The sequence below is a fragment of the Petromyzon marinus genome, unplaced genomic scaffold (genome assembly GCF_048934315.1).
Source record: "Petromyzon marinus isolate PM22_M1 ecotype Great Lakes invasive population unplaced genomic scaffold, UKy_Petmar_22M1.pri1.0 PM_G_Scaffold_101, whole genome shotgun sequence".
Taxonomy (NCBI): domain Eukaryota; kingdom Metazoa; phylum Chordata; class Hyperoartia; order Petromyzontiformes; family Petromyzontidae; genus Petromyzon; species Petromyzon marinus.
Window position 1 is genome coordinate 40,344 of NW_027422653.1, and position 27,920 is coordinate 68,263.

Here is a 27,920-nt window from a genome sequence, read left to right on the forward strand (position 1 = left end):
ACTTTGTCCTAACATCACTTATTCAATGTTTGACCCTTACAGATCAAATGTTACAAGTATGCACAAAACCAGACAAGTATACATTCTAAATTATTGTCAGGCATATTAACAAAATTGGATTACTGCAGTGAAATATACTGCATCACGTTACATCGTATTAACAAGAAACTTTTTAAAAAATGCACAGTCTGCTTCACAGTGTATGTAAAACATACTATTGTGTCATTCAAAACGAGTAGGCCATTGCATGCTGGCGTCTGAGTGAAAATGTAGCAAATTCTAAACATTACCTACAAACTACACAACTGAGATTACGCATCAATCATCGCCCCCTACTAACAGGCTCTTGTCCACATGCAGGCCGGTGCAGGGCCACCACCTTGTGCCACACAGGGGCAGCTGCTACTTGGGGATGCTCTTTGAGTGTTTCAGGCGAGTTACGACACAAACCTCCGAGTTGCTGAGGCGGTTAAGCAAGTACCGTGTAAATGCAATTATTATAACATAGTGAATGCTTGGGAGCTTATTGGCTCTTGCTCCTGGTTACAGATCTACCCAACCCATGGGCCCACAAAGTGTTCAACTTCACATTATTGTCATTAAAGGCCTGTGACAAAGGTGCATCTATTGCAGCGACATCGTCTCTGGCTTACACATCTACCGGGTCTCCACTTGACTTTGTATTGTCTAGGAGCAAGTCCACCCACACCTCCACTTCCACAAACTGCTGGGAGTTGCCTCACTCTGCCTCACAGTCAGAATCCTCCTCCTGCTTCACGATGTGAAGGTTCCACTTTGGAGTTGAATCTTCACATTTTACCTTCACTTCATCGCTCATCACTTCTTCACATTTCACCATCATCTCTTCATATTTCACCTTGATACCTTTAAAAGTGCCCAAGCTGGGATTTTCGTCCGGTTCTTGTTTCATGAGGGATGGGCTCATTGCGGCACTTTGACTTTCACAAGCTGATTTCAGACTCCACTCCTTGTGGATCTTCTGATGCTTTTGTGTTTTCTGGTGTACTTGAAGATGTAGTTTCTGTGCAAACGCTATCCCGCACAGAGTGCACCTGAAGGGTTTCTCTCCCGTGTGTGTTCTCTGGTGTACTTCAAGATTTGATGAATCTGCAAACGCCTTCCCGCACAGAGTGCACCTGAAAGGTTTCTCTCCTGTGTGTGTTCTCTGGTGTTTTTTAAGAGCAGATGACCGTGAAAATGCCTTCCCACAAACACTGCACTTGAAGGGTTTCTCTCCCATGTGTGTTCTCTGGTGTGTTACAAGAGCAGATGACTGTGCAAATGCCTTCATGCACACACTGCACTTGAAGGGTTTCTCTCCCGTGTGTGTTCTCTGGTGTACTTGAAGATGTGGTGACTGTGCAAACGCGATCCCGCACACAGTGCACCTGAAGGGTTTCTCTCCCGTGTGTGTTCTCTGGTGTGTTTTAAGAGCAGATGAATCTGAAAATGTCTTCCCACACACTGCACTTGAAGGGTTTCTCTCCCGTGTGTGTTCTCTGGTGTATTTTAAGACCAGATGAATCAGAAAATGCCTTCCCACACACACTGCACTTGAAGGGTTTCTCTCCCGTGTGTGTTCTCTGGTGTGTTTTAAGAGCAACTGAACCTGAAAATGTCTTCCCACAAACACTGCACTTGAAGGGTTTCTCTCCCGTGTGTGTTCTCTGGTGTATTACAAGATTACATGACTGTGCAAACGCCATCCCGCACATCGTGCACCTGAAGGGTTTCTCTCCCGTGTGTGTTCTCTGGTGGTTCTGAAAAACTGATGGCCATGCAAATGCCTTGTTACACACAGTACATTTGAAGGGTTTCTCTCCCGTGTGACTTCTCTGGTGCCGTGTCAGATTTACAGTCCGGTCCGTGCTGTATGCACGCTGGTCGCATTGTTGACTTGTCGTACCGAGCTGCGCTGAGTGCCTTTGCTCCATCAGAACAATTCTGCAGAGGAAGCGTCAGCTGCAGACAGGAAAAAAGAATATCCACACCATCTACACGTCAGGCACAGAGGAATGCACACGTGACTTACACGTCTATACTTATTAATATATTCATGATGTAGTGAAAAAGTTTCCCAAATTCATCATATTTGATGAGCGTGCAAACGCCTTCACGTACAGAGTGCACCTGAAGAGTTTCTCTCCACGGGCTGCTATGGCACACAGTGAGAGGGAAAATGTCATTAATATGCCTGGAAGCCTTCATATCTTCAAGATGAATGATAACCCAAAACTCTAAGCACACAATTTCGGCTGCAAAATGAATATTTATGAAAGCTAAATTCAGCTGACATAGCAAAGGGTGTTGAAAACAATACTATTTGTGTAATGCAGAAATGCATTAATTAACGTTCAATCGCAACTCAGGTGTGAGTCCAGGCTTAGATGTCCTTGAATGCTGGGGATGAACAGTTCCGACTTCAGCTACATGTGTGTGCTGTGTTCACATCCTGTTTCCATTCGTATAAAGAGTTCCAGAGGAAAACAAAAATAAACTATTGTTTTGATATAACCTCCGTGTTCAATAGAGTTAATAGACTTAACTGCAAACACAAACTTGACACTGTCACACACTGCCATGAGTAAACAGGTGGTGGTGTGACCAGAACCATGCCTGGCCACCTTCATCTGCTCAGCATTAATTCTTCCTCACTCCACCAAGTAATGAATCGAGGATCAATCAACATAGCCGAGGCTATCCGTGTCTCTGTCTCTCTCTCCCCGTGGTGAAGGTGTTCCCCTCCACACATTCAGAGTCAACAGCGGCACGCGCTTAGCATCTTTCACCGATAGATACATTGACACACGTATTGTTGGTTCTTTCAGTAAAGTCACGTAGATAGAAAATAAAAATAACAGATTAAATTTTAATTTTGATTTAAAGCTTTCGTGACTGCAGTAATTCATATTCTTAGTTTTTTCGGTAAAGTCACGTTGAAGAGAAACAAAAAAATAATAAAATATATATAAAACAATAAAAAATTCTCACGACGTTTCGACCATAACTCAAACGGTCGTCTTCAGGTGTGTTGGTTCGCGTAAATTTATTTTTAAACGGCGCATTTATTTATTTATAAAACCGTTAGCGCCACGCGCAACGATTTGGCAGTTTACCCAGGACTAGTCCATCTATATTCTGAAAAGAGGAGGGGGGAGACGATTTTTTTTATAATGTAGTTATACAAAAATAAAGAGATCCCACCAACAGCCTCGTCACACAAACCAACAAAATAATTTCTGATTCAACCGCATTAATTGATCAATCTAAACAGTTTTCGTTGAAACCTTCTGCTGCCAGGCCACCAAGATTATACGGCTTACCAAAAATACATAAAGTAGATACACCCCTTCGTCCCATAGTCTCTACTATCGGCTCCCCCACCTACAAACTAGCTCGTTTTTTGTCTGAAATCCTGCGTCCTTTCACTGGAAAGACCACCTCTGCGGTACAAAATTCTACTCACCTGGTATCGACAATCAAGGGTATTTCCCTGTCCCCAGACGACCTGCTTGTCCGTTTTGATGTAGTTTCCTTATTCACCAAGGTTCCTGTACCTGACACCATTGCAATCATTGAAGACTTGGTTCATCAAGGACTAAACACTGAGGTACCCCCCCTGGTGAGACACTGTTTAACCAATACATACTTCACTTGGAATGGAACTTTGTACAAACAAACTGAGGGCACCCCAATGGGCTCCCCCCTTTCTCCAGTTATAGCTAACATTTTCATGGAGAAATTTGAGACTGACGCCATCCAGACTGCCACTCTGCGCCCAACCTTATGGAAGAGGTACGTGGATGACACTTTTGTCATCTGGCCACATGGCCAGCCTGCTCTAGACCAATTCTTCGACCACATCAATTCCATACACCCAGCCATCAGATTTACCATGGAAGTCGAAATAGATGGCAAGATACCTTTTTTGGATGTCCTAATTAAAAAGAGACCTGATGGTTCAATGAGCCACTCTGTCTACAGGAAAGCTACCCATACGGATGCTTATCTGAAACCGGATTCCCACCACCATCCATCACAGAAGAATTCTCTCATCAAGACTCTGTATCATAGAGCCCAATGCATATCCGACCAGGAACACATAAGCAGTGAACTCAAGCACGTACACCAAGCTCTTAGGGCTAATGGTTACTCCGACTATACAATCCGCAAAGCTATCACTCAAACCATGAAGAAGAACCCTCTTGAGGAGCCTTTCAAAACCATCACTTTACCCTACATTGCTGGGATCACAAAAAAGATCTCCAAAATCTTGAATAAACACAAGATCCAGGTCCGTTTCAACACATTACATAAAATCCGTGATCTGGTTCCGTCTGTAAAAGATGTGATTCCGGACATACAATACCCTGGTTGGTGTCTACAAACTAAGTTGCCTCTGTGGTAGTAGTTACATTGGAGAAACCAAACGCCATGTCTCGGACCGCATTCGTGAACACAAAGCAGACCTTAAACATGGTAGGACCAACACCTCGGCCGTGGCAGATCATTGTTCTAATTCAGTAGGCTCACATGCCATTGACTTTTCCAAGACAGAGGTTCTTTGTAAGCCATCTGGCTTCCATGAGATTTTCGTTCATGAGGCTATCCACATATACAAGCACAGAGACAATTTCAACCGAGAAGATGGATTCTATCTTAGCAATCATTGGAAAGATTTGATAAACCATTTCAGGTCTTAATTGATTGTTCACGCTTACAGTGGCTTTCAGACAGCATATATTATAAAAAATGTTGTCTCCCCCCTCCTCTTTTCAGAATATAGATGGACTAGTCCTGGGTAAACTGCCAAATTGTTGCGCGTGGCACTAACGTTTTTTATAAATAAATAAATGCGCCGTTTAAAAATAAATTTATGCGAACCAACACACCTGAAGACGACCGTTTGAGTTATGGTCGAAACGTCGTGAGAATTTTTTTATTGTTTTATATATATTTTATTATTTTGTTGTTTCTCTTCAACGTGACTTTACCGAAAAAACTAAGAATATGAATTACTGCAGTCACGAAAGCTTTAAATCAAAATTTAATCGCCTCTACGGGGAGGGTTTTCACATAACTTTAAGATCCTTCAACAAACTCCGGGATAAGAAAGCTCAGCTGATCGAGTCTCTCACCTTCCTGAAGAGATGCCGCGACTCTGGGGTAATACCAATCGCATTTACACTGACCTCTGCTGCTGTAACTTCTTCTAATGCGAAACTAATTATTTTCAAAACTAGCTTAGCTCTTATCTCAGAAAAAATCAGACACCGAACTAGATCAGTTAGACAAGACACTCTACAAATCACACTTATCATTGACGGCAACAATGTCCACATCGGATTGGGAACATGTAGACAATATGACTGCCTCTTCAGCTGCTACTATGTCGACCAAATGTAAGGAAAACCTGATTTCCAAATTTAACCTCCTCTTCAACAAAAGACCGGACCCACACACCAAAAAGTTAGACGTTAATAAAGTCGTAATTAATCGCAGTAACAGTTCTATTTCCGATGGTCTGAAATCCGTTTTAGCTAAAGGTCTAAACTTTGCAGTCACACCTAAACACATACCAGTTAATGATATAATTGCCCAAGTAGACGTTGCTCTCAGGGGCCTGGGTCACATCGCTGCAGACGTAGCAAGATCTGAAATCGCTGCAACCCTCAAAAACGCTAAGATGCCAGCTAGCAACCTCAGCAAAGATGAGCGTTTTGAATTATATAAATTAAAAAAGAGGAATGATATTGTAGTCCTCTCAGCTGACAAAGGCAATGCTACTGTCATCATGGATAAAATAGAATACAACAACAAAATTAAAGAATTACTCGACGATGGTAGTTATACAAAAATAAAAAGAGATCCCACCAACAGCCTCGTCACACAAACCAACAAAATAATTTCTGATTCAACCGCATTAATTGATCAATCTAAACAGTTTTCGTTGAAACCTTCTGCTGCCAGGCCACCAAGATTATACGGCTTACCAAAAATACATAAAGTAGATACACCCCTTCGTCCCATAGTCTCTACTATCGGCTCCCCCACCTACAAACTAGCTCGTTTTTTGTCTGAAATCCTGCGTCCTTTCACTGGAAAGACCACCTCTGCGGTACAAAATTCTACTCACCTGGTATCGACAATCAAGGGTATTTCCCTGTCCCCAGACGACCTGCTTGTCAGTTTTGATGTAGTTTCCTTATTCACCAAGGTTCCTGTACCTGACACCATTGCAATCATTGAAGACTTGGTTCATCAAGGACTAAACACTGAGGTACCCCCCCCTGGTGAGACACTGTTTAACCAATACATACTTCACTTGGAATGGAACTTTGTACAAACAAACTGAGGGCACCCCAATGGGCTCCCCCCTTTCTCCAGTTATAGCTAACATTTTCATGGAGAAATTTGAGACTGACGCCATCCAGACTGCCACTCTGCGCCCAACCTTATGGAAGAGGTACGTGGATGACACTTCTGTCATCTGGCCACATGGCCAGCCTGCTCTAGACCAATTCTTCGACCACATCAATTCCATACACCCAGCCATCAGATTTACCATGGAAGTCGAAATAGATGGCAAGATACCTTTTTTGGATGTCCTAATTAAAAAGAGACCTGATGGTTCAATGAGCCACTCTGTTTACAGGAAAGCTACCCATACGGATGCTTATCTGAAACCGGATTCCCACCACCATCCATCACAGAAGAATTCTCTCATCAAGACTCTGTATCATAGAGCCCAATGCATATCCGACCAGGAACACATAAGCAGTGAACTCAAGCACGTACACCAAGCTCTTAGGGCTAATGGTTACTCCGACTATACAATCCGCAAAGCTATCACTCAAACCATGAAGAAGAATCCTCTTGAGGAGCCTTTCAAAACCATCACTTTACCCTACATTGCTGGGATCACAAAAAAGATCTCCAAAATCTTGAATAAACACAAGATCCAGGTCCGTTTCAACACATTACATAAAATCCGTGATCTGGTTCCGTCTGTAAAAGATGTGACTCCGGACATACAATACCCTGGTTGGTGTCTACAAACTAAGTTGCCTCTGTGGTAGTAGTTACATTGGAGAAACCAAACGCCATGTCTCGGACCGCATTCGTGAACACAAAGCAGACCTTAAACACGGTAGGACCAACACCTCGGCCGTGGCAGATCATTGTTCTAATTCAGTAGGCTCACATGCCATTGACTTTTCCAAGACAGAGGTTCTTTGTAAGCCATCTGGCTTCCATGAGAGATTCGTTCATGAGGCTATCCACATATACAAGCACAGAGACAATTTCAACCGAGAAGATGGATTCTATCTTAGCAATCATTGGAAAGATTTGATAAACCATTTCAGGTCTTAATTGATTGTTCACGCTTACAGTGGCTTTCAGACAGCATATATTATAAAAAAATGTTGTCTCCCCCCTCCTCTTTTCAGAATATAGATGGACTAGTCCTGGGCAAACTGCCAAATCGTTGCGCGTGGCACTAACGTTTTTTATAAATAAATAAATGCGCCGTTTAAAAATAAATGTATGCGAACCAACACACCTGAAGACGACCGTTTGAGTTATGGTCGAAACGTCGTGAGAATTTTTTTTATTGTTTTATATATATTTTATTATTTTGTTGTTTCTCTTCAACGTGACTTTACCAAAAAAACTAAGAATATAAGATTACAAAACTATTTGTGTTATGCAGAAATGCATGAATTAATGTTCAATCACAACTTAGAGGTGTGAATCCAGGCTCAGATGTCCTTGACTGCTGGGATGAACAGATTCGACTTCAGATGAATGTGTGTGCTGTGTTCACCTCCTGTTTCCATTCTTACAAAGAGTTCCAGAGGAAAACAAAAATAAACTATTGTTTTGATATAACGTCCGTGTTCAACAGAGTTAATAGATCTTCTTTGGTTCTTTCGGTAAAGTCACGTAGAATGAGAATAAAATAATAAAATAAAACAATTCAATTCTCACGACATTTTGGCCGCAACACAAGTGGCCTTCTTCAGGTGAAAGGAACAGACCTGTCGGGACGACAGAGCTACAATGAACACTGCTAAGATTCTCAGCGTCTTTTAAGCTGGTTGAGAGAAGTGAGGCACCTTGACAAAGGGGTTTACATATCAAACAGGATAATTTAGCATAGACTTTACTGCAAACACAAACTTGACACTGTCACACACTGGCACGGGTCAAGAGGCGGTGGCATGTCCAGAAACATGCCTGGCCACCTTCATCTGCTCAGCATTAATGTTTCCTCACTCCACCAAGTAATTAATGAGGATCAACGAACATAGCCGAGGCTAACTGGAGTTTGCGTGTCTCTCTCCGTGGTGAGATGTTAACTACCTCACCTGGTATACAGGAAGTCATGGATTCGATCCCGACCCAGACGCCTCCTGTATATTTGGAGTTTGCGAGTCTCTCCGTTTATCGTCTTTGACCGATAGACATTGATACACGTACTTGATGAGACCTCCTTTGCCAGTAACAAGATATAGTAATAGGTTTTACCCTTTTAACTGGCACAAAAACTGACACCTTTATTCAAGGCATCATGTTTGCAATAACCACAACACAAGCAGTCAAAATGCAAACAAAAGGGTAAAACCTATTTCAATATCTTGTTACTGGCAAAGGTTTCATAATGTAAATGCTCACCCCGAGCCCTCAATACTCTGAGAGTGCGCTGTTTTTGAGTTGTACGCCTTTTGGCGTCTTCTGGTCCAACACCAGTGGAGACTGGGCTCTAAGAAAAGCCGTCTCTGGTGTGGACCAATCAAATTCAAGGACAGTGCCAATATTATTATCAGAGTTGTCTCTTTTGTTTGCATTTTGCCTGCTTGTGTTGTGGTTATTGCAAACATGACGCCTTGAATAAAGGTGTCAGTTTTTGTGCCAGTTAAAAGGGTAAAACCTATTTCTATTGACACGTATTCTTGGTTCTTTCGGTAAAGTTACGTAGATAGGAAATAACAATAACAGATAATACAATCAAATTAAATAAAGACCACTTGTGTTGCAATCAAAACGTGGGTTTTTTTGCTTTATTTAATATTTTTCATTTTTATTATATTGTTATTTTATTTTCTATCTACGTGACTTTACCGAAAGAACCAAGAATATTAATTCCTGCAGTCACCAAAGTTTTAAGTCAAAACATTCACACACGTTGACAAAGCCTCACCTTGTGTTGTTGTGGGCAGGTCGCTTCTGATAACAAGAGCGGTATAGCAGCTCAAGCGGGCTTGGCCTGCTAACAAAAGAAAATAAAAACTGCGTGAATATTTACAATAAAACAAAGTTACAAAGTGGCGAGCCGGGTGAAGACAAATTAAACTTAAGCGAGATTATTAAAGTGAATGCAATCAGGCGAGAGCAGGAGGCAAGGCCCCGCGTGGCTAGGCCCCGCGTTGTAAAGTTCCAACCTGGCCATCGATTCCCATGCTCGCTGCTACTCAACTGACATCCCTACGAGAGAGAGGCTCTACCTTGGTAAACAACAACAACCACCACAACCACCACCACAACAACCACAATCGCAATGAGAACTTCTCACCTCGGATTTCAGTGCAGGAAGCGATAGCTTCCTGTTACCTCGTGACGTCACGCGGCAGCAGGTGACATGACGAAACTTCCGGGAAACGGGACACGCTCCTCCCACAATGAGCTTCTCCGTAAATAAATAAATACATTTGGTGTATGAAAACATGTTAATGTGCCTTTCGATATAAGTTCATTTTAGTTCATTAGTTCATTTATTTTGTATAGCCCTGTGAGCTATTCGGCTCTTGAATCGGGTGCAACCGCAACAAACAAAAAACATGAACAAGAACACATCTTAAAGTGATTATGTGACTGTGCAAACAGAAAATACAGGAAAAAAATATCAAAATATTCCTGAAATAGCACCGTACACCAACTCTGTGTGCAAAAATCCCAGTGGGATGCAAGTTAAATAACAACAACAACCACAATACAACTAAGATTAAGGCCGTCAGTCTAACTCCGTACTACAATAAACATTAACATGGCCAAAACAAAAAAAAACTTTTCGAAATCACGAAAATAAAAGCCATAAATGCAATGTAACAGTGATCATAGGGAGTGTGACCGATTTTTTTTACAATAAACTACATAAATAAATTATAACACCAAAATCTAGAGCCATATTTTAGGCCACTGAATTGCAGTGGCAGCTAGGGGTGTACAACTCCTCTAGAGCAGTTTTGAGTGAAGATCTCATAGGTAGTGATTCAAGTTGCAGTTTATTGGCAATAGCATTCCAGACCCTGGGGTCATGAATAGCAAAGGCCCTTCCTCCAGTTTTTGTACAGCAATGGGAATGTGAAGCTGGTAAATGAGCGAATACCTGAGGTCAAATTTGTTCTTTGAAACAGAGAGGAGATCCAGTAGGTAGTCTGCGGAATTTTTTGTAAGTACATCGTGAATAAATAAGATCTGGTGCACAAGCTGTCGAACATTAAGAGATGTTAAGTTTGACCCAATGTAGAGATCACAGTGGTGAGTCTATGGGGCAGTGTTGAGTCTATGGGCAGTGTTGAGGCTATGGGCAGTGTTGAGTCTACGGGCAGTGCTGAGTCTATGGGCAGTGCTGAGTCTATGGGCAGTGTTGAGTCTATGGGCAGTGCTGAGTCTATGGGCAGTGTTTATCAATTCTACAGAATCTGAGCCTCGCTCGCACTGCGTGTTCGCCTATCCGCACTACGATTTATAAAAGCACCCTGCTAAGGCCTCACGTGATAACAGCCCCGCCGAGTCGCCTGCCCATGATTCGAGGCACGGAACGTCGAATCTCCTCCTCCACCACGACCACACGAGGACATTGTTTTGTTTGTAACCTCACCACGAAGGAGGATATAGCTCAAGACCCCCTCCCCAGACACCTACGCAGCGTTGCGCTGGTGAGTGCCGCGTTGAGGCCTATTCCGGGAGTGTCACCGGTCTCGGCTAGATTGCCCAGCCGGCCGAGGCGGCACTTTGGCCGGCTACAGATGCCGCTGTCATGGGATGGTCTCCATAGAGACCTGGAAGATGGTCTCTAGGTTATGTTGTGGGTTAGCAAGCTTCCAAAGGATGCCTGAAGGCTGCCGCTAGGCTTCTGTAACGAATCTTTGCTGCGTGTTTTAAACTTGAATTATTTGCAATGCACGCGTGTCAATGTGCTCTAGAGGAGTTGTACAACCCTAGCTGCCACTGCTATTCAGTGGCCTAAATTATGGCTCTAGATTTTGGTGTTATAATTTATTTATGTAGTTTATTGTTAAAAATTCGGTCACAGTCCCTATGATCACTGTTACATTGGATTTATGGCTTTTATTTTGGTGATTTCGAAAAGTTTTTTTGTTTTGGCCATGTTTTTGTTTATTGTAGTACGGAGTTAGACTGATGGCTTTAATCTTAGTTGTCTTGTGGTTGTTGTTATTTGACTTGTATCCCACTGGGATTTTTGCACACAGCGTTGGTGTACGGTGCTATTTCAGGGATATTTTGATATTTTTTCCTGTATTTTCTGTTTGCACAGTCACATAATCACTTTAAGATGTTTTCTTGTTCATGTTTTTTGTTTGTTGCGGTTGCACCCGATTCAAGAGCCGAATGGCTCACAGGGCTATACCAAATAAATCAACTATGAACTATGCGTCGCTCGAAAGACTTCACTAGAGCGCGTCGCGTTCAAGCTCGCTTTGTCTACCTTAGGAGCTTACAAAGTGCCGCCCAATAATTTACCGTGCGTCTGCCTCTTAGGCCGAGTGAATTGCTTGAACAAGTGCACATTCAGAAGCGTAAACTCTGCGAGTATCTCGTTTTAAATTTTGATTTGAAGCTTTCGTGACTGCGGTAATTCATATTCTTAGCTCTTTCGGTAAAGTCAGAGTTGAAGGGAAACAATAAAACAATAAAATATATATAAAACAAAAAAAATTCTCACGACGTTTCGACCTGATGACGACCGGTGTGTTATGGTCGAAACGTCGTGAGAATTTTTATTGTTTTATATATTTTATTATTTTATTGTTTCCCTTCAACGTGACTTTACTGAAAGAGCTAAGAATATCTCGTTTTATTCATAGTCCGTGTTTCCAAGGACAAAAAAAATTGCACATTCTCATTACCAATACATCAACCTGGCTGGCGGTCACACTTGCCAGGAGCCCCTTTCCCTGTCGGTTTGACATTTTTTTCAACTCAATTGTTTTTATTACACAGCTCTTGGACAGATGTGCGGCAGTGTTGGTTTATACCCTGGGAGGTGCTCTCACTTCAGGGGCTGTTTCATTGATGGGAAAAAACCTGAGCTGGGGCTGTAATCAATGTTGTTTTATTGATCTAGTTTAAAACATCAGCACGAACATCGGTGCCAAACTAACACGATGTGAGGCGCTAGATTTGAAGCTTTCGTGATGTGCAAGGATTCATACTCTTTGGATTTTTTTCGGTAAAGCCGCGGAGGTAAAAAAAAATCAAGTTAAACCCAAGTTAAACTTTAGCAGCCTTATAGTTTACAGCAGTATACTCTGCAAGGCAACCAGTTTGTCAGCTTAACTACTGCCTCCTGCCTCTGGTTCACGTGTGTAACGCTCTTCAACCTGCACACGGCCATCTCTCCGTCCCCAACCCCCTGCAGCATAACAGAAGGTGGCTTAACTTAGCCCCCCCCCCCACGGCCCCGTCTTATCCCCCCCCCCTTAACCTGTATACAATCTCGGGTGTCTTAGAGTTCTCTTCACCTGATGCAGCAATTTTGCTGTGACGGTTTCCACCTCAAGACGGAAGCTTGTGCTGCTGCCTCCGAAACGTCGTGATTTTAATTGAGTTGTTTTTTTCATTTATTTATTTTATAGATTTTTTTTTACCTACGTGACTTCAGCAAAAAAAAACAAAGAGTCCGATGCGAGGAGGCGTTTCCCCCAACGTTCGTTTTCTGCGGTGGCAAAAAATGCAGCCTCTGCGAAACGATGAGAACCTAAACATTTTGCTCAACACAGGAGGAACGTGTCCATCAGTGAGGGAGCCTTAGGCATGCATCCAATTGTCCCGTTGTGAAGGAGGAGGTCTTTAACCCGGCATGGTTGTCACCTGGTGTACAGGAGGTCGTGGGGTTTGATACCGACCCTGACACTCCCTGCTCTATCTTTGGAGTTGACGTTTCTCGCGCCCCGTGGCCGCGTGGATTTCTCTCCCAGAGTCCTCCGGTTTTTTCCCCTCCACATTCAGAAACGCCACGCGTTTAGAGTATTTTGCCCTGAATGTCCACTTGATATCAGCCCACCGTTTATGGGCCAATGTCTCTTCTTAAAAAGAGCTATGTAGCACGGTGGTGTGCTTCGCGTGGCAAGATTAAACATTGGTTAGTTTTATTAGTATATATATTTTTTTAAAGTGATTTGTTTTACTCTTCCTGTAACTCTGCACTCACGCCGTGTTTTTGTTTTGTGTTTGTTGTCATGTTTCTGACCCAGCGCCACAGCTGGACATCTGTGAAAAAAGAGCTTCATAGCGCTTTGGATTCCTCCTCTTGCAGTCTAAATAAATATCATTCCCACTGCTCCTCCTACTCCCTCCCCTTCACCCCTCCTAGCCAAGTGAAGGAAGCCGCCAGGCCGACCATCTGCCACCCCCCCCCCCCCATGGAGACTTTCCACACCACCACCCGTTTAGTGGCCTTGCTGGTCGTTGTGCTGGGCGACCGTCACAACCCCTTCGCCCTGCCCCTTGACCGTGAGTAGCAAACAGCGCCGCTACCCCACTTGAGACGATGCCCCCTCTCAACGCTACTCCCACTAAAGGCCATCGACTAAACTCGACTCTTTTGACTTCACCAGGCAATGCCCACTGAGCTTCGTGGCTCTTTTTTTTTTCAGAAGCGCCCCGGCTCTTGCAAATGATAGCTTCAACGAAGCACTTCGACGTTCAAGCGGGGCCGAGTACTCGAAACACTTGTGGGTATTTGTTTGAGTAGTGTGTGGGTCTCTGTGTGAGTAGTGTGTGGGTATCTGTGTGAGTAGTGTGTGGGTCTCTGTGTGAGTAGTGTGTGGGTCTCTCTGTGAGTAGTGTGTGGGTATCTGTGGGTCTCACACAGAGACCCACACACTACTCACACAGAGACCCATACACTACTCACTCAGAGACCCACAGACTACTCACAGAGAGACCCACACACTACTCACAGAGAGACCCACACACTACTCACAGAGATACCCACACACTACTCACACAGAGACACACACACTACTCATAGAGAGACCCAGACACTACTCACTCAGAGACCCACACACTACTCACACAGAGACCCACAGACTACTCACTCAGAGACCCACACACTACTCACACAGAGACCCACACACTACTCACAGAGAGACCCACACACTACTCACTCAGAGACTCACACACTACTCACACAGAGACACACAGACTACGCACACAAAGACCCACACACTACTCACACAGAGACACACAGACTACTCACACAGAGACTCACACACTACTCACTCAGAGACCCACACACTACTCACACACAGAGACCCACACACTATTCACACAGAGACCCACACACTACTCACACAGAGAGACCCACACACTACTCACACAGAGACCCAATACACTACTCACACAGAGACCCACAGACTACTCACACAGAGACCCACAGACTACTCACACAGAGACCCACACACTACTCACTCAGAGACCCACACACTACTCACACAGAGACCCACAGACTACTCACTCAGAGACCCACACACTACTCACAGAGAGACCCACACACTACTCACAGAGATACCCACACACTACTCACACAGAGACACACACACTACTCACAGAGAGACCCAGACACTACTCACTCAGAGACCCACACACTACTCACACAGAGACCCACAGACTACTCACTCAGAGACCCACACACTACTCACACAGAGACCCACACACTACTCACAGAGAGACCCACACACTACTCAGAGAGAGACTCACACACTACTCACACAGAGACACACAGACTACTCACACAGAGACCCACACACTACTCATACAGAGACTCACACACTACTCACTCAGAGACCCATACACTACTCACACACAGAGACCCACACACTACTCACACAGAGACCCACACACTACTCACACAGAGAGACCCACACACTACTCACACAGAGAACCACAGACTACTCACACAGAGACCCACAGACTACTCACACAGAGACCCACACACTACTCACACAGAGACCCACACACTACTCACACAGAGAGACCCACACACTACTCACACAGAGAGACCCACACACTACTCACACAGAGACCCACACACTACTCACATAGAGACCCAGACACTACTCACATAGAGACCCACAGACTACTCACAGAGAGACCCACACACTACTCACAGAGAGACCCACAGACTACTCACACAGAGAGACACACACACTACTCACACAGAGACCCACACACTACTCACACAGAGACCCTACTAACACTCTGCTGTATTTTCGCCCGCAGCTGCGGTTATCATCTCTGGCCACGTACGGTACCAAAGAAGCTCACATCAGGTGTATGCAGCAAAGCAGCAACCTCCGGACACACGACGGAAAGGTGCACGGTTGCGACATCACACACACACACGTACAGGGCCCAGTTGAGTACGCAGTTTGTTAAGGTGCAGCACTGCAAGTACTTGCTCGGCCCGGAGTGACCCCCCCCACCACCCTCGGGAGCGACCTCTGCCCGCTCGCTGTCTCTGCCCCCCCCACCACCGCCTCACACAGCCAGCCCCCCGTCGATGCTGACGGAGCCAGACAGGATGTACAGGGCGAGAGAGGGAGAGGCGGTGTACATGGAGTGCTCGGTGTGGCCGCCCGCCACCATCCTGTGGTGAGACCGAACGCCGCGCCTGAGCGTCCATCCCGCTCCGCCTCTCCTCTCGCTCTCCGTTCGCTGGAGACTCTTTTTGTTTATTTCACCGCCTGATGCCCACCGAGCCGTGCAGCTGTTTTTCAGAAGCTACCCGGCCATGTCGCAAACGACAGCCCTGACGACGAAGAGGCTCCTCGTTCATTCGGCATGCCGTCATCGCGCCTCGACGCTCCCTGTCGCGAGGGCTGTACGTGCCCTGAACTTCTTTCGCACCCTACGTGGCCAACCGTGCTAATAAGAGGTACGGGAGCTGAGTCTGTTTTGTGAATGCCGCCAGCGGGTTTGCATGGCTGGCCACGTACGGAGCGAAAGAAGTTCAACATAGAACACTCCCATAGACTTCAATGTTAAAGGCTCCCATATACTTCAATGTTAAAGGCTCCCATAGACATTCATGTTAAAGACTCCCATAGACTTCAATGTTAAAGACTCCCATAGACTTCAATGTTAAAGACTCCCATAGACTTCAATGTTAAAGGTTCCCATAGACATTAATGTTAAAGACTCCAATAGGCTTCAATGTTAAAGGCTCCCATAGGCTAACATTTATAATTTCGCGCGTGCGGGGGCGGGGTTGGGCGACTGTCGATGGCCGCCACGCGGATGTGGCTCAGAGCGAGAGAGCGAGAGAAGGGCACTCAACGCGGCGGAGGGCCGCGTGAACCTCGCCGCTCCAACGTCCCCCGGGACGTTCGCCTCCGCGTCTCCCGAAGCCGCCGACCCCGGATCTCAAAACCCCCGACGGCATCGCCGTCAAACCGCAACGGTTCACGCCCCCCACCTGCCCCCCGCCTGCCCCCCCCCACGCCTTCCCGCGCACCGCCAGGTTCAGGAACTACCGGAGCTTGAAAGTTAAGGGCGAGCGCTTCCAGATCTTCGAGAACGGCACCCTTCGCATCCTGGACTTGCGGCGCGAGGACACGGACACTTACACCTGCTTCGCCACCAACAACCTGAACAGCGACCAGCTGCGGGCGCACCTCTCCGTCGAAGGTGAGCAAAGTCGCCGCCGGCAACAAACCCGCCGGCCGGAATCCCTCTCCGATCCGGCGCCGAGCCATTAACCGCCGCCGTCGAAGACGAAGATCCCCCGCCGTGTAGCCTCAACAGGCCGCGGGGGCGAGCGCCGTTAGCGAGCGGCGCCTGTGAAGGCCGGCACGGCGCACGAGGGGGCGGGTGGCCGGCGCCACGCCCGACCGCCTTTGTCTCCCCGGTGCTGGCGATGTTCGCCACACACCGCGCCGGGTGCTCGTTTGAGGCCGAGTCGACTTAGGGGAGGCCCAAGACCGGTTCAGATAATCGTCACCGCGTGTTGGTGGCCGTGAGCGGGAATCGAACTCGGGTTCGCAGGGTTCGTAGCGCGGTGTAGCGCGGTGTAGACCGCTACACCCGCCACCGCCACCATTAACTACCACCACCATCACCCCCACAACCACCCCCACAGTGGCGCCGGGCGGTGAGGAGGAGGACGAGGAGGAGGACGAGGACGAGGAGGACGAGGAGGAGGACGAGGAGGGAGACGAGGAGGAGGACGAGGAGGAGGACGAGAAGGAGGAGGACGAGGAGGAGGGCCAGGACGATGGCAAGGAGGCCTCTACGTCCTCGCCATCGGCCCCCAACGCCGGTAGCGGCCGTGACGGCGGTGCTGATGAGGGCGAGGATGACGACGACGAGCTGTTAGCTACCTCGCCAGGTACGCGGGAGGGCGGCGGCTTGGATCGTCTGACCACCCTGACGATGCAAATGGCCGTGGTCAGCCCAATGAGATCGGCGGCGCGGAAAGTCCTGGGTTTTAAAAAAACTTGGTTTCTGGCCACCCCGTGAATCTCCATTGGCTGCTCGGGTTCCCAAGTGCTTGCTCCATTCATGCTTGGATTCAATGTTAAAGGCTCCCATAGACTTCAATGTTAAAGGCTCCCATAGACTTCAATGTTAAAGACTCCCATAGACTTCAATGTTAAAGGCTCCCATAGACTTCAATGTTACAGGCTCCCATAGACTTCAATGTTAAAGGCTCCCACAGACTTCAATGTTAAAGGCTCCCACAGACTTCAATGTTAAAGGCTCCCGTAGACTTCAATGTTAAAGGCTCCCGTAGACTTCAATGTTAAAGGCTCCCGTAGACTTCAATGTTAAAGGCTCCCGTAGACTTCAATGTTAAAGGCTTCCATAGACTTCAATGTTAAAGGCTCCCATAGACTTCAATGTTAAAGGCTCCCATAGACTTCAATGTTAAAGGCTCCCATAGACTTCACTGTTAAAGGCTCCCATAGACTTCAATGTTAAAGGCTCCCATAGACTCATGGAGGTGCACACATCGAGGGCAGTCAACCAATTTGCGGTCAAACGGAGATAAAATAACGCTTTGACAATAAAACGATTCTCAGCATCGCAACTCTGGGCAGGGGTTTGCTGTTTTGGCAAAGAGCGTTGTTGACACGCGGGTGGCGGTGGTGGTGGTGGTGGTCCACCGCTCACCGCAGAGGAGTTACAATCGGGCACCTGACGTCGATGATGTGACAGTCAGCGTTTTAATTTACCAAATAGTTTTAAACGTAGTGTGATGGATCGTCTCTCTGAATGAGTGATTGGGTGGGTGGGTGAGTGGCTGAGTGAACAAGTGAGGAAGAGGTTTCAGTCTCAACTACCAACAACCTCCAACAAATCTTCCATCCCCTAGGAGGTGGTGGCGGTGGTGGTGTTAGTGGTGTTGGTGGTGTTGGTGTTGGTGGTGTTGGTGTTGGTGGTGTTGGTGGTGTTGGTGGTGGTGTTGGTGGTGGTGTTGGTGGTGTTGGTGGTGGTGTTGGTGGTGATGTTGGTGGTGTTAGTGGTGTTGGTGGTGATGTTGGTGGTGGTGTTGGTGGTGTTGGTGGTGATGTTGGTGGTGTTGGTGGTGATGTTGGTGGTGGTGTTGGTGGTGATGTTGGTGGTGGTGTTGGTGTTGGTGGTGTTGGTGTTGTTGGTGGTGGTGGAAATGGAGGAGGAGGCGGAGGGTTATAGGAGGCCCACCCGGTACTCGTACATCGCTCTCATCGTAGCGATGGCGACTGACGTCTCGTTTCTCCGCTTGCCCCTTTGCAGCGGCGATGGCGTCATCAGCAGCGGCGACGACGTCAGTGGTGACGACGTCAGCGGGGCGGGCGTCCGCCACCAGCAAAGCGTCTTGCTGCCCCGGTGCCGCTTGGCCCACGGCGCTTCTGCTCGCGCTGGTGCCGTCGTTGGCGCGCGGCGGCGACGTCTAGAAGGAAGCTTTTCTTTCTCGCTCTCGCAAAAATCTTTACGATTTGCGATGCCCCGTTGTGTTCCGACATCGTTTCTCGTTTCCACGCATTCACGTTGTCCCGAGTTTTATTCGGGGAAAAAAGTAACTCGCCGTGTGCCCGCGACGTCTCGCGGAGAGCCGTCTTGCGTGACGATTTTAAACGCGAGTTGCGACTGAGTCATGCCCTGAAGTTGTTCCGTGCTGCTGCTGCCGTGCTGAAGACGTAATGATAAAGGCGCCAAGTTAGCTGTTGCTGCTGTTGTTGACACAAATGTTGCCGTTGTTGATGGTCCAGCTGAGGCAGGGAGAAGCTGCCTTAGTCTTGCGGGGCGAACGCTGTTGTGGATCTGGTGGGGGGGGGGGGGGCGCTGTGGTGCTCTGTGAGTGATGTACAGCAAAGGGAGACTAGAGTCTTGTGCGTCCGTCTCGTCTCACACGCTTAGGTGAGGACATCACTGATTAAGAATATTATTTTGTTACCAGGTTAAGAAGGGCCCACAACTGGGGCCTATCGTTGGCTTCTGATTTCACCGATTTTCCTCGAGTCGAAATAAAAACATCTGATTGTGAATATAACAGCACGAGCTTTAACTACCCGGCTTCGCCCGGGACTTGGATTCACCACGTCCGGCCGCCTTTGTCTCCCGATGTTCACACCACAACATTTACACGTTTGAGGCTGAGTCGACCTAGGGGAGGCCCAGGACCGGTTGAAATAATCGTCACCGGTGGTGGCCGTGAGCGGGAATCGAACTGGGGTCGCCGGGTTCGTAGCGTAGCGCTAACCACTACACTACAATGCGTTACGCTTCCACACACACACAGACACACACACAGACACACACAGACACACACAGATACAAACACACACACACAGACACACACAGACACACACAGACACACACAGACAACGCTAACCGCTACACTACAATGCGTTACGCTTCCACGTGCGCGGGTCACGTGACAGATTTGATGTCACAGCTCACTTGCCGTGCAAAAAATAAATGCATTATTGAGCTCCCCCCCCCCCTAAAATAGAAGCTAAAAGTGTATTTTTATAATGTTTGCACGGTGTACAGTCTGGAAAGTACCCACATGGCAAATTTAAAGTTTGTTGCATGTCGGGAAGTACGCTAAACATTTTGAACAGACACACATAATCACAACTTTGCCTTTTATATATCTGGAGATAAGGGAAACTACCGTTCGCAAACTATCACGGTTTGAAAGAGACGCTTAACGACGCCTCGGTGGTGTTTAAAGAAGTTGTTACCACGTAAAATCTCCACATTCTATGGGGAGCAAAATAAACACATCATGCTCCAGTTTAAATGCCCCGGCCACCCGTGAGATCACCACGGAGCTTAGGCCAAGTTCGCTGACAGGTCACGGGACAGACCCAGATGCCATGGGTTGACTGACTTGAGGCAATTGGCAGATGCATCACAGTACACATCCACACCCACCCTCTCACTCACCCACCAACCGATTCACCCACCCTTTCACTCACTTACCCACTCACCTACCCAGCCACTCATCTACCCATCCAGTCATTCGCCCACTCACCTACCCACCCACTCACCTACCCACCCACTCACCTACCCACCTACTCACCTACCAACCCACCCACTCATCTACCCATCCAGTCATTCGCCCACTCACTCACCTACCCACCCACTCATCTACCCACCCACTCACCTACCTACCCACTCACTCACCTACCCACTCACTCACCTACCCACTCACTCACCTACCCACCCACTCACCTACCCACCCACTCACCTACCCATCCACTCACCTACCTACCCAGTCATTCGCCCACTCACCTACCCATCCACTCACCTACCCACCCTGTCATTCGCCCACACACCTACCCATCCACTCACCTACCCACCCACTCACCCACCCACTCACCTACCCACTCACCTACCCACCCACTCACCTACCCATCCAGTCATTCGCCCACTCACCCCACACCACACCGCACCGTTTGAACCTCTTCCTCCTGCGCTGATACGAGCCGTCATCAAAGATGTTCGCAGCCGCCGGGTCCACGACCCAGTGATTGCTTCTGCCCGGCCGGCCCGGCCTTCTGGGCACTTTAACGAAGCAGTCTTCAAACGTGAGGCAGCGACGGACAGAGTTTCCCCGCTTCTTGTCATTGTTCTGATAGAAGGGGAAGTTCTCAGTAATGAAGCGACGGATGTCCCTTGCTGTCAGGCGGCCCTCGGCCGGGATGACAATTGCCATTGTGGTGCCACAACAGAGAAGCCGCTCCGTCGAAACCGGGGCAGTCGCTGTGCTGCTGCGACCGAGAAGCCACCTGGCTCCCATCACAGCACTTCCCCTGCCCCCCCCCCCCCCCCCCCACCTAAACACACACACACTCAAGTAGGGCCTCATGGGGAGGGGGGGGGGCACCTGCCCTGAGTTGTTACCCGAGAGGCCCCCTCGTGGGGGTGCTCCACGGTTTCTCAGGGTTAGGGAATTGGCAGGCACCCCCCCCCCCAGGCCAAATGGCACTGCGGCGCCGTGGCTTAACTTAGAATTAAATGACCATGGAGAACTCGCTGAGAACTGCAGTGAGGAGATGCCTAGGACACACGCGGACCAGCAGACAGGTGGGGAGCGGGGCAGCGCGGGTTAAGCGTCTCTACCCATGGTGCACCGCGGGTTAGCGTCTCTACCCATGATGCACCGTGGATTAACGGCCCTACCTATGATGCACCGCGAATTAACGGCCCTACCCATGATGCACCGCGGATTAACGGCCCTACCCATGATGCACCGCGGATTAACGGCCTGACCCGTGATGCACCGCGGATGGGCGGTGCGAGGGCTTTGAAAGGAGGATAAAAAGGGACGCTTTGGGGAAGCACGGGGAGAGAAAATAGAGGGCAGACAGGTCGATTAAGTATCAGGCAGTAGCGAGATAGGTTAGACCTGTCCTGCTGGTCCGTACTGACACGCACAGTCTAGTTCGTTTATTCGTGGGGAATAAACCGTCCGTAGGGTATAAACCGCATCGTGTTGTCTCTGTGAGTACGGAGGGGCGGTGCGTGGTGTGGCGAGCCTGCCCGCGGTGATTCTTTTGTTTGCGCGTGAGTGATTAATTTTACCCACGTGTTTACGCTCGCACGGGTGAGTCCACTCGGGGCTTGACGCGCATGCCGGGGCAGCAGCAACGTGCTATCGCCCTGGGAATTAAAGTACGGGTCCTTCGATCATTAAATGCACTCGTGCGTGGTGTGGTGAGCCTCTGCATTGTGTGGTACTGGTTGCACTTCGCCCGCGCCAGTACGGGGACGTGCAGGAGCAGCGGCGCTCACGGCACGCGCCGCGCGTGCCGGGAATTGCGCAGCGCGACCTAATTAGTTGCTTCCGACCGGCTGCGAAGGTAAATGAAACAAGATTACACAATTCAAGCACGCGATGCTGCTGGCGGTGGTTACCGCGTGAGTAGAGCTGCGCCGTGAGGTACACGGGTACCCACGGGCATAATCATACAACGGGTGTTGCAGTTGTGGTAGTGGTATGAATTTAACGGGGGAGTCGAGGGCCAACGGCCCCGACAATTCGGTGATGGCGGGGGACGGTAGCCCCCACAAATGCATTTTTCTGTTTCCACCACCATAACCACAACCTTAGTAATGTGTGAACAACAGATCAATGTTGGTGAACTGATATACATGGGTTATCTCCACTGTAATGAAGGTGAGTGGTGCTGTTCAACAAAGCTGTAAGTATATTTGTACAACCACTATACTGCAGTCTTTTTTCGGGGAGACTGGTTCCCATTAAGTGAAAAATGGATCTCCCCTTCTCACGCATCAAATTAGAGCAGAAATGTAAATATACACACACAGCAGATTGAGCAGTTGCTAACGTTCATCATCCATATTTCATTAGAATATTTACCCAGGAAAGCACCACCGAGACTGAAGACTACGTGCATAGATAAAAATGAATGCTCTTACAGACACCACAGTGCTGCCCTGCAAGTCGGGCGTGCAGAGTTTTACGATCTCTGCGTGATCCATAACTCAAAGAGTTGCTGTGTAAGAGGAGTGTGGGCACCGTACTCCGCTGATGAAAAAAGAGCTCCATCCTCTGCTTTCACAGATACCATTAAAACATTAACCTTGTTTATATAAAGTGTTTTAGAAATGCTTGACAAGTTTCTTCACTTCCTGGGAAAACTGTTAGAAAGTTCACAGACCTTCAATAATGCACACCATACATTTCATCAATGTGGTATACTTTCATAAAACATATATTTGAGCTTATTTCTATTCACATTAATGAATGGCATCTCGGCTTAAATAAAATTAACGCTATGCACACTTGAAGGTCAGAAGCTGTATTCCTGTATAAGCATCTGTTTGAATGCAAAATGCAACCTATATGTTAACCTTATCCAGAAACACAAATCAAAGTGTCACCATTGTCAAATATACATTTGACGGCTCTCATCTGAGCTTGAGGGTGGAAATTATACATTTATTGGCAGGCACCGGCCTCTGCATAGGATGACTCTTCTATTTAGGATGTATAGCAAGGTTTGCTACGTACTGTGCGAAAGAAGTTCAACATACACACATGAGGATTACAATAATAATAAGAATAACGCGAATGAATTTGTCCAGAATAGCCTCCTTGAGTCTCGAGATATTCGTGTCGAGAATACTGCCATTGGGATGCTGTGATGACGGTGATAGGCGCCTGCAAACGTGGGAGGAGGAGCACCCGGAGAAGATTCCTGACCTTCACGCTTCAGGGTCGCCCCTTCTTCATATTTCACCGTCACTCGTGGCCACGTAGCGAAGCGTTTTTCTGGATTTTGTTGTTATTCTGTCTCTCACTGTTCAAATAAACCTACAATTAAAATTATAGACTGATCATTTCTTTGTCATGGGGCTAACGTACAAAATCAGCAGGGGATCAAATACTTTTTTCCCTCACTGTAGACTCAACACTACCATAGACACAACACTACCACCCATAGACTCAACACTACCATAGACTCAACACTACCATAGACTCAACACTACCCATAGACTCAACACTACCATAGACACAACACTACCACCCATAGACTCAACACTACCATAGACACAACACTACCATAGACTCAACACTACCACCCATAGACTCAACACTACCACCCACAGACTCAACACTACCATAGACTCAACACTACCATAGACTCAACATTGCCCATAGACTCAACACTGCCCATAGATTCAGCACTACCCATGGACTCAACACTGCCATAGACTCAACACAGTCCATAGACTTATGGACCACAACGCCTCTGTCACCAGACTTATGGACCTCAACGCCTCTGTATCACCAGACTTATGGACCACAACGCCTCTGTGTCACCAGACTTATGGACCACAACGCCTCTGTGTCACCAGACTTATGGACCACAACGTCTCTGTCACCAGACTTATGGACCACAACGCCTCTGTGTCACCAGACTTATGGACCACAACGTCTCTGTGTCACCAGACTTATGGACCACAACGTCTCTGTGTCACCAGACTTATGTTTGTTGCGGTTGTACCCGACTTATGAGCCGCATGGCTCACAGGGCTATACCTAATAAATTAAACTTCTGTGTCACCAGACTTATGGCCCACAACGCCTCTACGTGTACAAATATATATATTTTTTACCAATTCCACTTTACAATAAAATTGTAGACACGGCACAATATATATTTCTGAATCTTTATTTTTACCAACATTTTAAAAAAATATTCTCCGTTAAGGCAAAATTCTGAAATATTGGATTTTTTACAAAGCCTTGTGAATTCACCTTGTATCTGAACAAGTTCAATTTGTGCAAATATTTTTTTGTCAAACGTATAAATAACAAAGACATTGCTTACAAATATCAGCTCCTATGTTTTCAAGTCAATACAGTTTGGGTAGTGAATAAATTATAGTCTAAATAAGCTACACAATAGGAATTGTAGGCAAATATAGTTATAATCAAAGAAATTTTTTTTAACAATCACGTGGTCCCTGTAGTCGCTGTTAGAGACGAAATATGCTTGAAAGAAGCTTTTAATGAAGAAATAACAATCATCTAATTCAAAACACAACACGATTCAAAGATGTTTCATTTTAAAACTTGAAAACGGAGCATGGGCCGCTTGCGTGAATGCGTCCTTCGTGTGCCGTAAATGTTGTGACTTTCCTGGCCGAAGGCCCTAAAATGCTTGGACCCTCATTGGTGCACAGCGTCTCAGCAGCAGCAGCAGTGGGGCTTGCTTCAACCGATAGGTACGAACATCCAGACGTGAATCAGCAAAGGGCATTTCTAGTCCTAGTTAGACAAAATCTACATCAACACGTAACAAAACTACAATTCGTGTTGTAGAGAATGTACCTCCTCCTATACGTGTAACTTTTAAGTGGTATGCCTTGTAACTGATGAATGATCCGAGCGTGCTCCCTATTGCAAAGACGATGAGTTACTTCAGAGGCCAACGCTTCGTGAAACACAAAAGTACCCTTTGACCCGTATCACAAGAACAACAGGTCTCACCCGAGTTCTCTGTACAGGTTACTTCCAAACAGACACACTTTGTACTAACATCACTTATTCAATGTTTAGCCCTCAGACAAAATGTTACATGCACACGCACAATCAGACAAGCATTCATTCTAAATTATTGACAGGCATTTTAACAAAATTTAATTACTGCAGTGAAATATACTGCATCAGGTTACATCGTATTAACAATAAGCTATTTTTAAAAAATATGCACCGTCTACTTAACAGTGTATGTACAACGTACTATTGCCATTTGCACGCTGGCGTCTCGGTCAAAATTAATAACATTCTAAACATTACCTACAAAGTCACGTAGAAGGGAAATAATAAGAGAATAATAATCAAATAAATTCTCACGACGTTCGCAAGTAGCCAAAACGTCGTGAGAATTTTATTTCATGTTTTATTTTTATTACCTTATTATTTCCCTTCTACGTGACGTTACCGAAAGAACCAAGAAGATGAATCCCTGCAGTCACGAAAGCTTTAAATCGAAAAATTACCTAGAAACTCCACAACTAAGATGCCACATCAACCAATGCCCCCTACTGACAGGCTCTTGCCAACATGCAGGCCGGTGCAGGGTCACCACCTTGTGCCACACAGGGGCAGCTGCTACTTGGGGGTGCTCTTCGAGTGTTTGAAACGGGATACAAAACTTCGAATTGCTGAGACAATCTAGATTTGAAGTTTGTGACTGCAGGGATCCATACTCCTTGGTTCTTTCGGTAAAGTCACGTAGAGGCGATTAAGCAGGCACCATATAAATGCAATTGATAAAATAGTGAATGCTTGGGAGCTTATTGGCTCTCGCTCCTGGTTAGAGATCAACCCAACCCACAGGTCCACAAAGACTGGCCGTCCTTACTCTGCAGGTTGAACCTAGGAGCTGAGTGTTCAACTTCACATTCTTGTCATTAAAGGCCTGTGACAAAGGTGCATCTATTGTAGCGACATCGTCTCTGGCTCTCACATCTACCGGGTCTCCACTTGACGTTGTATTGTCTAGGAGTAAGTCCACCCACACTTCCACAAACTGCTGGGATCCATACTCGTTGGTTCTATTCGGTAAAGTCACGTAGGTAAAAAATAAAACAAAAAATCACGACGTTTCGGCAACAACACAAGTGGCCTTTTTTGTTGTTTTATTTTTTACCTACGTGACTTTACCGATTAGAACCAAATAGTATGGATCCTTTCAGTCACGAAAGCTTCAAATCTAAAACTGCTGGGAGTTGCCTCGCTCTGCCTCACAGTCAGAATTCTCCTCCTGCTTCACGTTGCCTCCATCAATATGAAGGTCCCATTTTGGAGTTGAATCTTCATCTTCACATTTCACCTTCACTTCTTTGCTCTTCACCATCACTTCTTCCCTCTTCACCTTCACCTCTTCATATTTCACCTCGGTTCCTTTTCAGTGTCAAAGCTGGGATTTTCCTCCGGTTCTTGTATCATGAGGGATGGGCTTATTGTGGCACTTTGACTTTCACAAGCTGATTTCAAACTCCACTCCTTGTGGATCTTCTGATGCTTCTGTGTTCTCTGGTGTACTTGAAGATTTTGTTGCTGTGAAAACGCCTTCCCGCACAGAGTGCACCAGAAGGGTTTCTCTCCCGTGTGTGTTCTCTGGTGTTTTACAAGATCAGATGAATGTGCAAACGCCTTCACACACACACTGCACTTGAAGGGTTTCTCTCCTGTGTGTGTCCTCTGGTGTATTACAAGAGCAGATGACTGTGCAAACGCCTTTGCACACACACTGCACCTGAAGGGTTTCTCTCCCGTGTGTGTTCTCTGGTGTATTACAAGAGCAGATGAACGTGGAAACGCCTTCCCACACACACTGCACTTGAAGGGTTTCTCTCCCGTGTGTGTTCTCTGGTGTATTTTAAGAGCAGATGGCCATGCAAAAGCCTTCCCACACACACTGCACTTGAAGGGTTTCTCTCCTGTGCGAGTTCTCTGGTGCCGTGTCAAATTTCCAGTCCGATCCGTGCTGTATGCACGCTGGTCGCATTGTTGACTTGTCGTACCGAGCTGTGCTGACTGCCTTTGCTCCATCAGACCAGCGTCAGCTGCAGACAGAAAAAAATAATATCCACACCATCGACACGTCAGTATCGAT

General features: G+C 46.9%; 1 protein-coding gene across 4 annotated transcripts; it reads left to right on the top strand.

Moving 5' to 3' along the window:
• The first annotated feature begins 10,756 nt into the window (after positions 1 to 10,756).
• Positions 10,757 to 19,804, top strand: LOC142908803 (uncharacterized). 4 transcript variants are annotated; one of them, XM_076059413.1, is made up of 8 exons: positions 10,757 to 10,964; positions 13,643 to 13,782; positions 13,926 to 14,003; positions 15,553 to 15,645; positions 15,819 to 15,924; positions 16,793 to 16,959; positions 17,411 to 17,659; positions 19,048 to 19,804. In XM_076059413.1, the coding sequence occupies exons 2-8, from the start codon at positions 13,692 to 13,694 to the stop codon at positions 19,206 to 19,208; spliced, it is 945 nt and encodes a 314-aa protein (XP_075915528.1). In that variant the 5' UTR covers positions 10,757 to 10,964; positions 13,643 to 13,691; the 3' UTR covers positions 19,209 to 19,804. The 4 variants fall into 4 exon arrangements, with proteins under 4 accessions (XP_075915528.1, XP_075915529.1, XP_075915530.1 ...); XM_076059414.1 differs by lacking the exon at positions 13,926 to 14,003; XM_076059415.1 differs by lacking the exon at positions 13,643 to 13,782.
• The last annotated feature ends 8,116 nt before the right edge of the window (positions 19,805 to 27,920 follow it).

Excerpts from the sequence above, each read along its gene's own strand:
- LOC142908803 (XM_076059413.1), top strand. The coding sequence starts at position 13,692 with ATGGAGACTTTCCACACCACCACCCGTTTAGTGGCCTTGCTGGTCGTT. Across the intron at positions 15,925-16,792 it reads CCGCCCGCCACCATCCTGTG|GTTCAGGAACTACCGGAGCT; the intron begins GTGAGACCGAAC and ends GCGCACCGCCAG. Across the intron at positions 16,960-17,410 it reads GGCGCACCTCTCCGTCGAAG|TGGCGCCGGGCGGTGAGGAG; the intron begins GTGAGCAAAGTC and ends CCACCCCCACAG.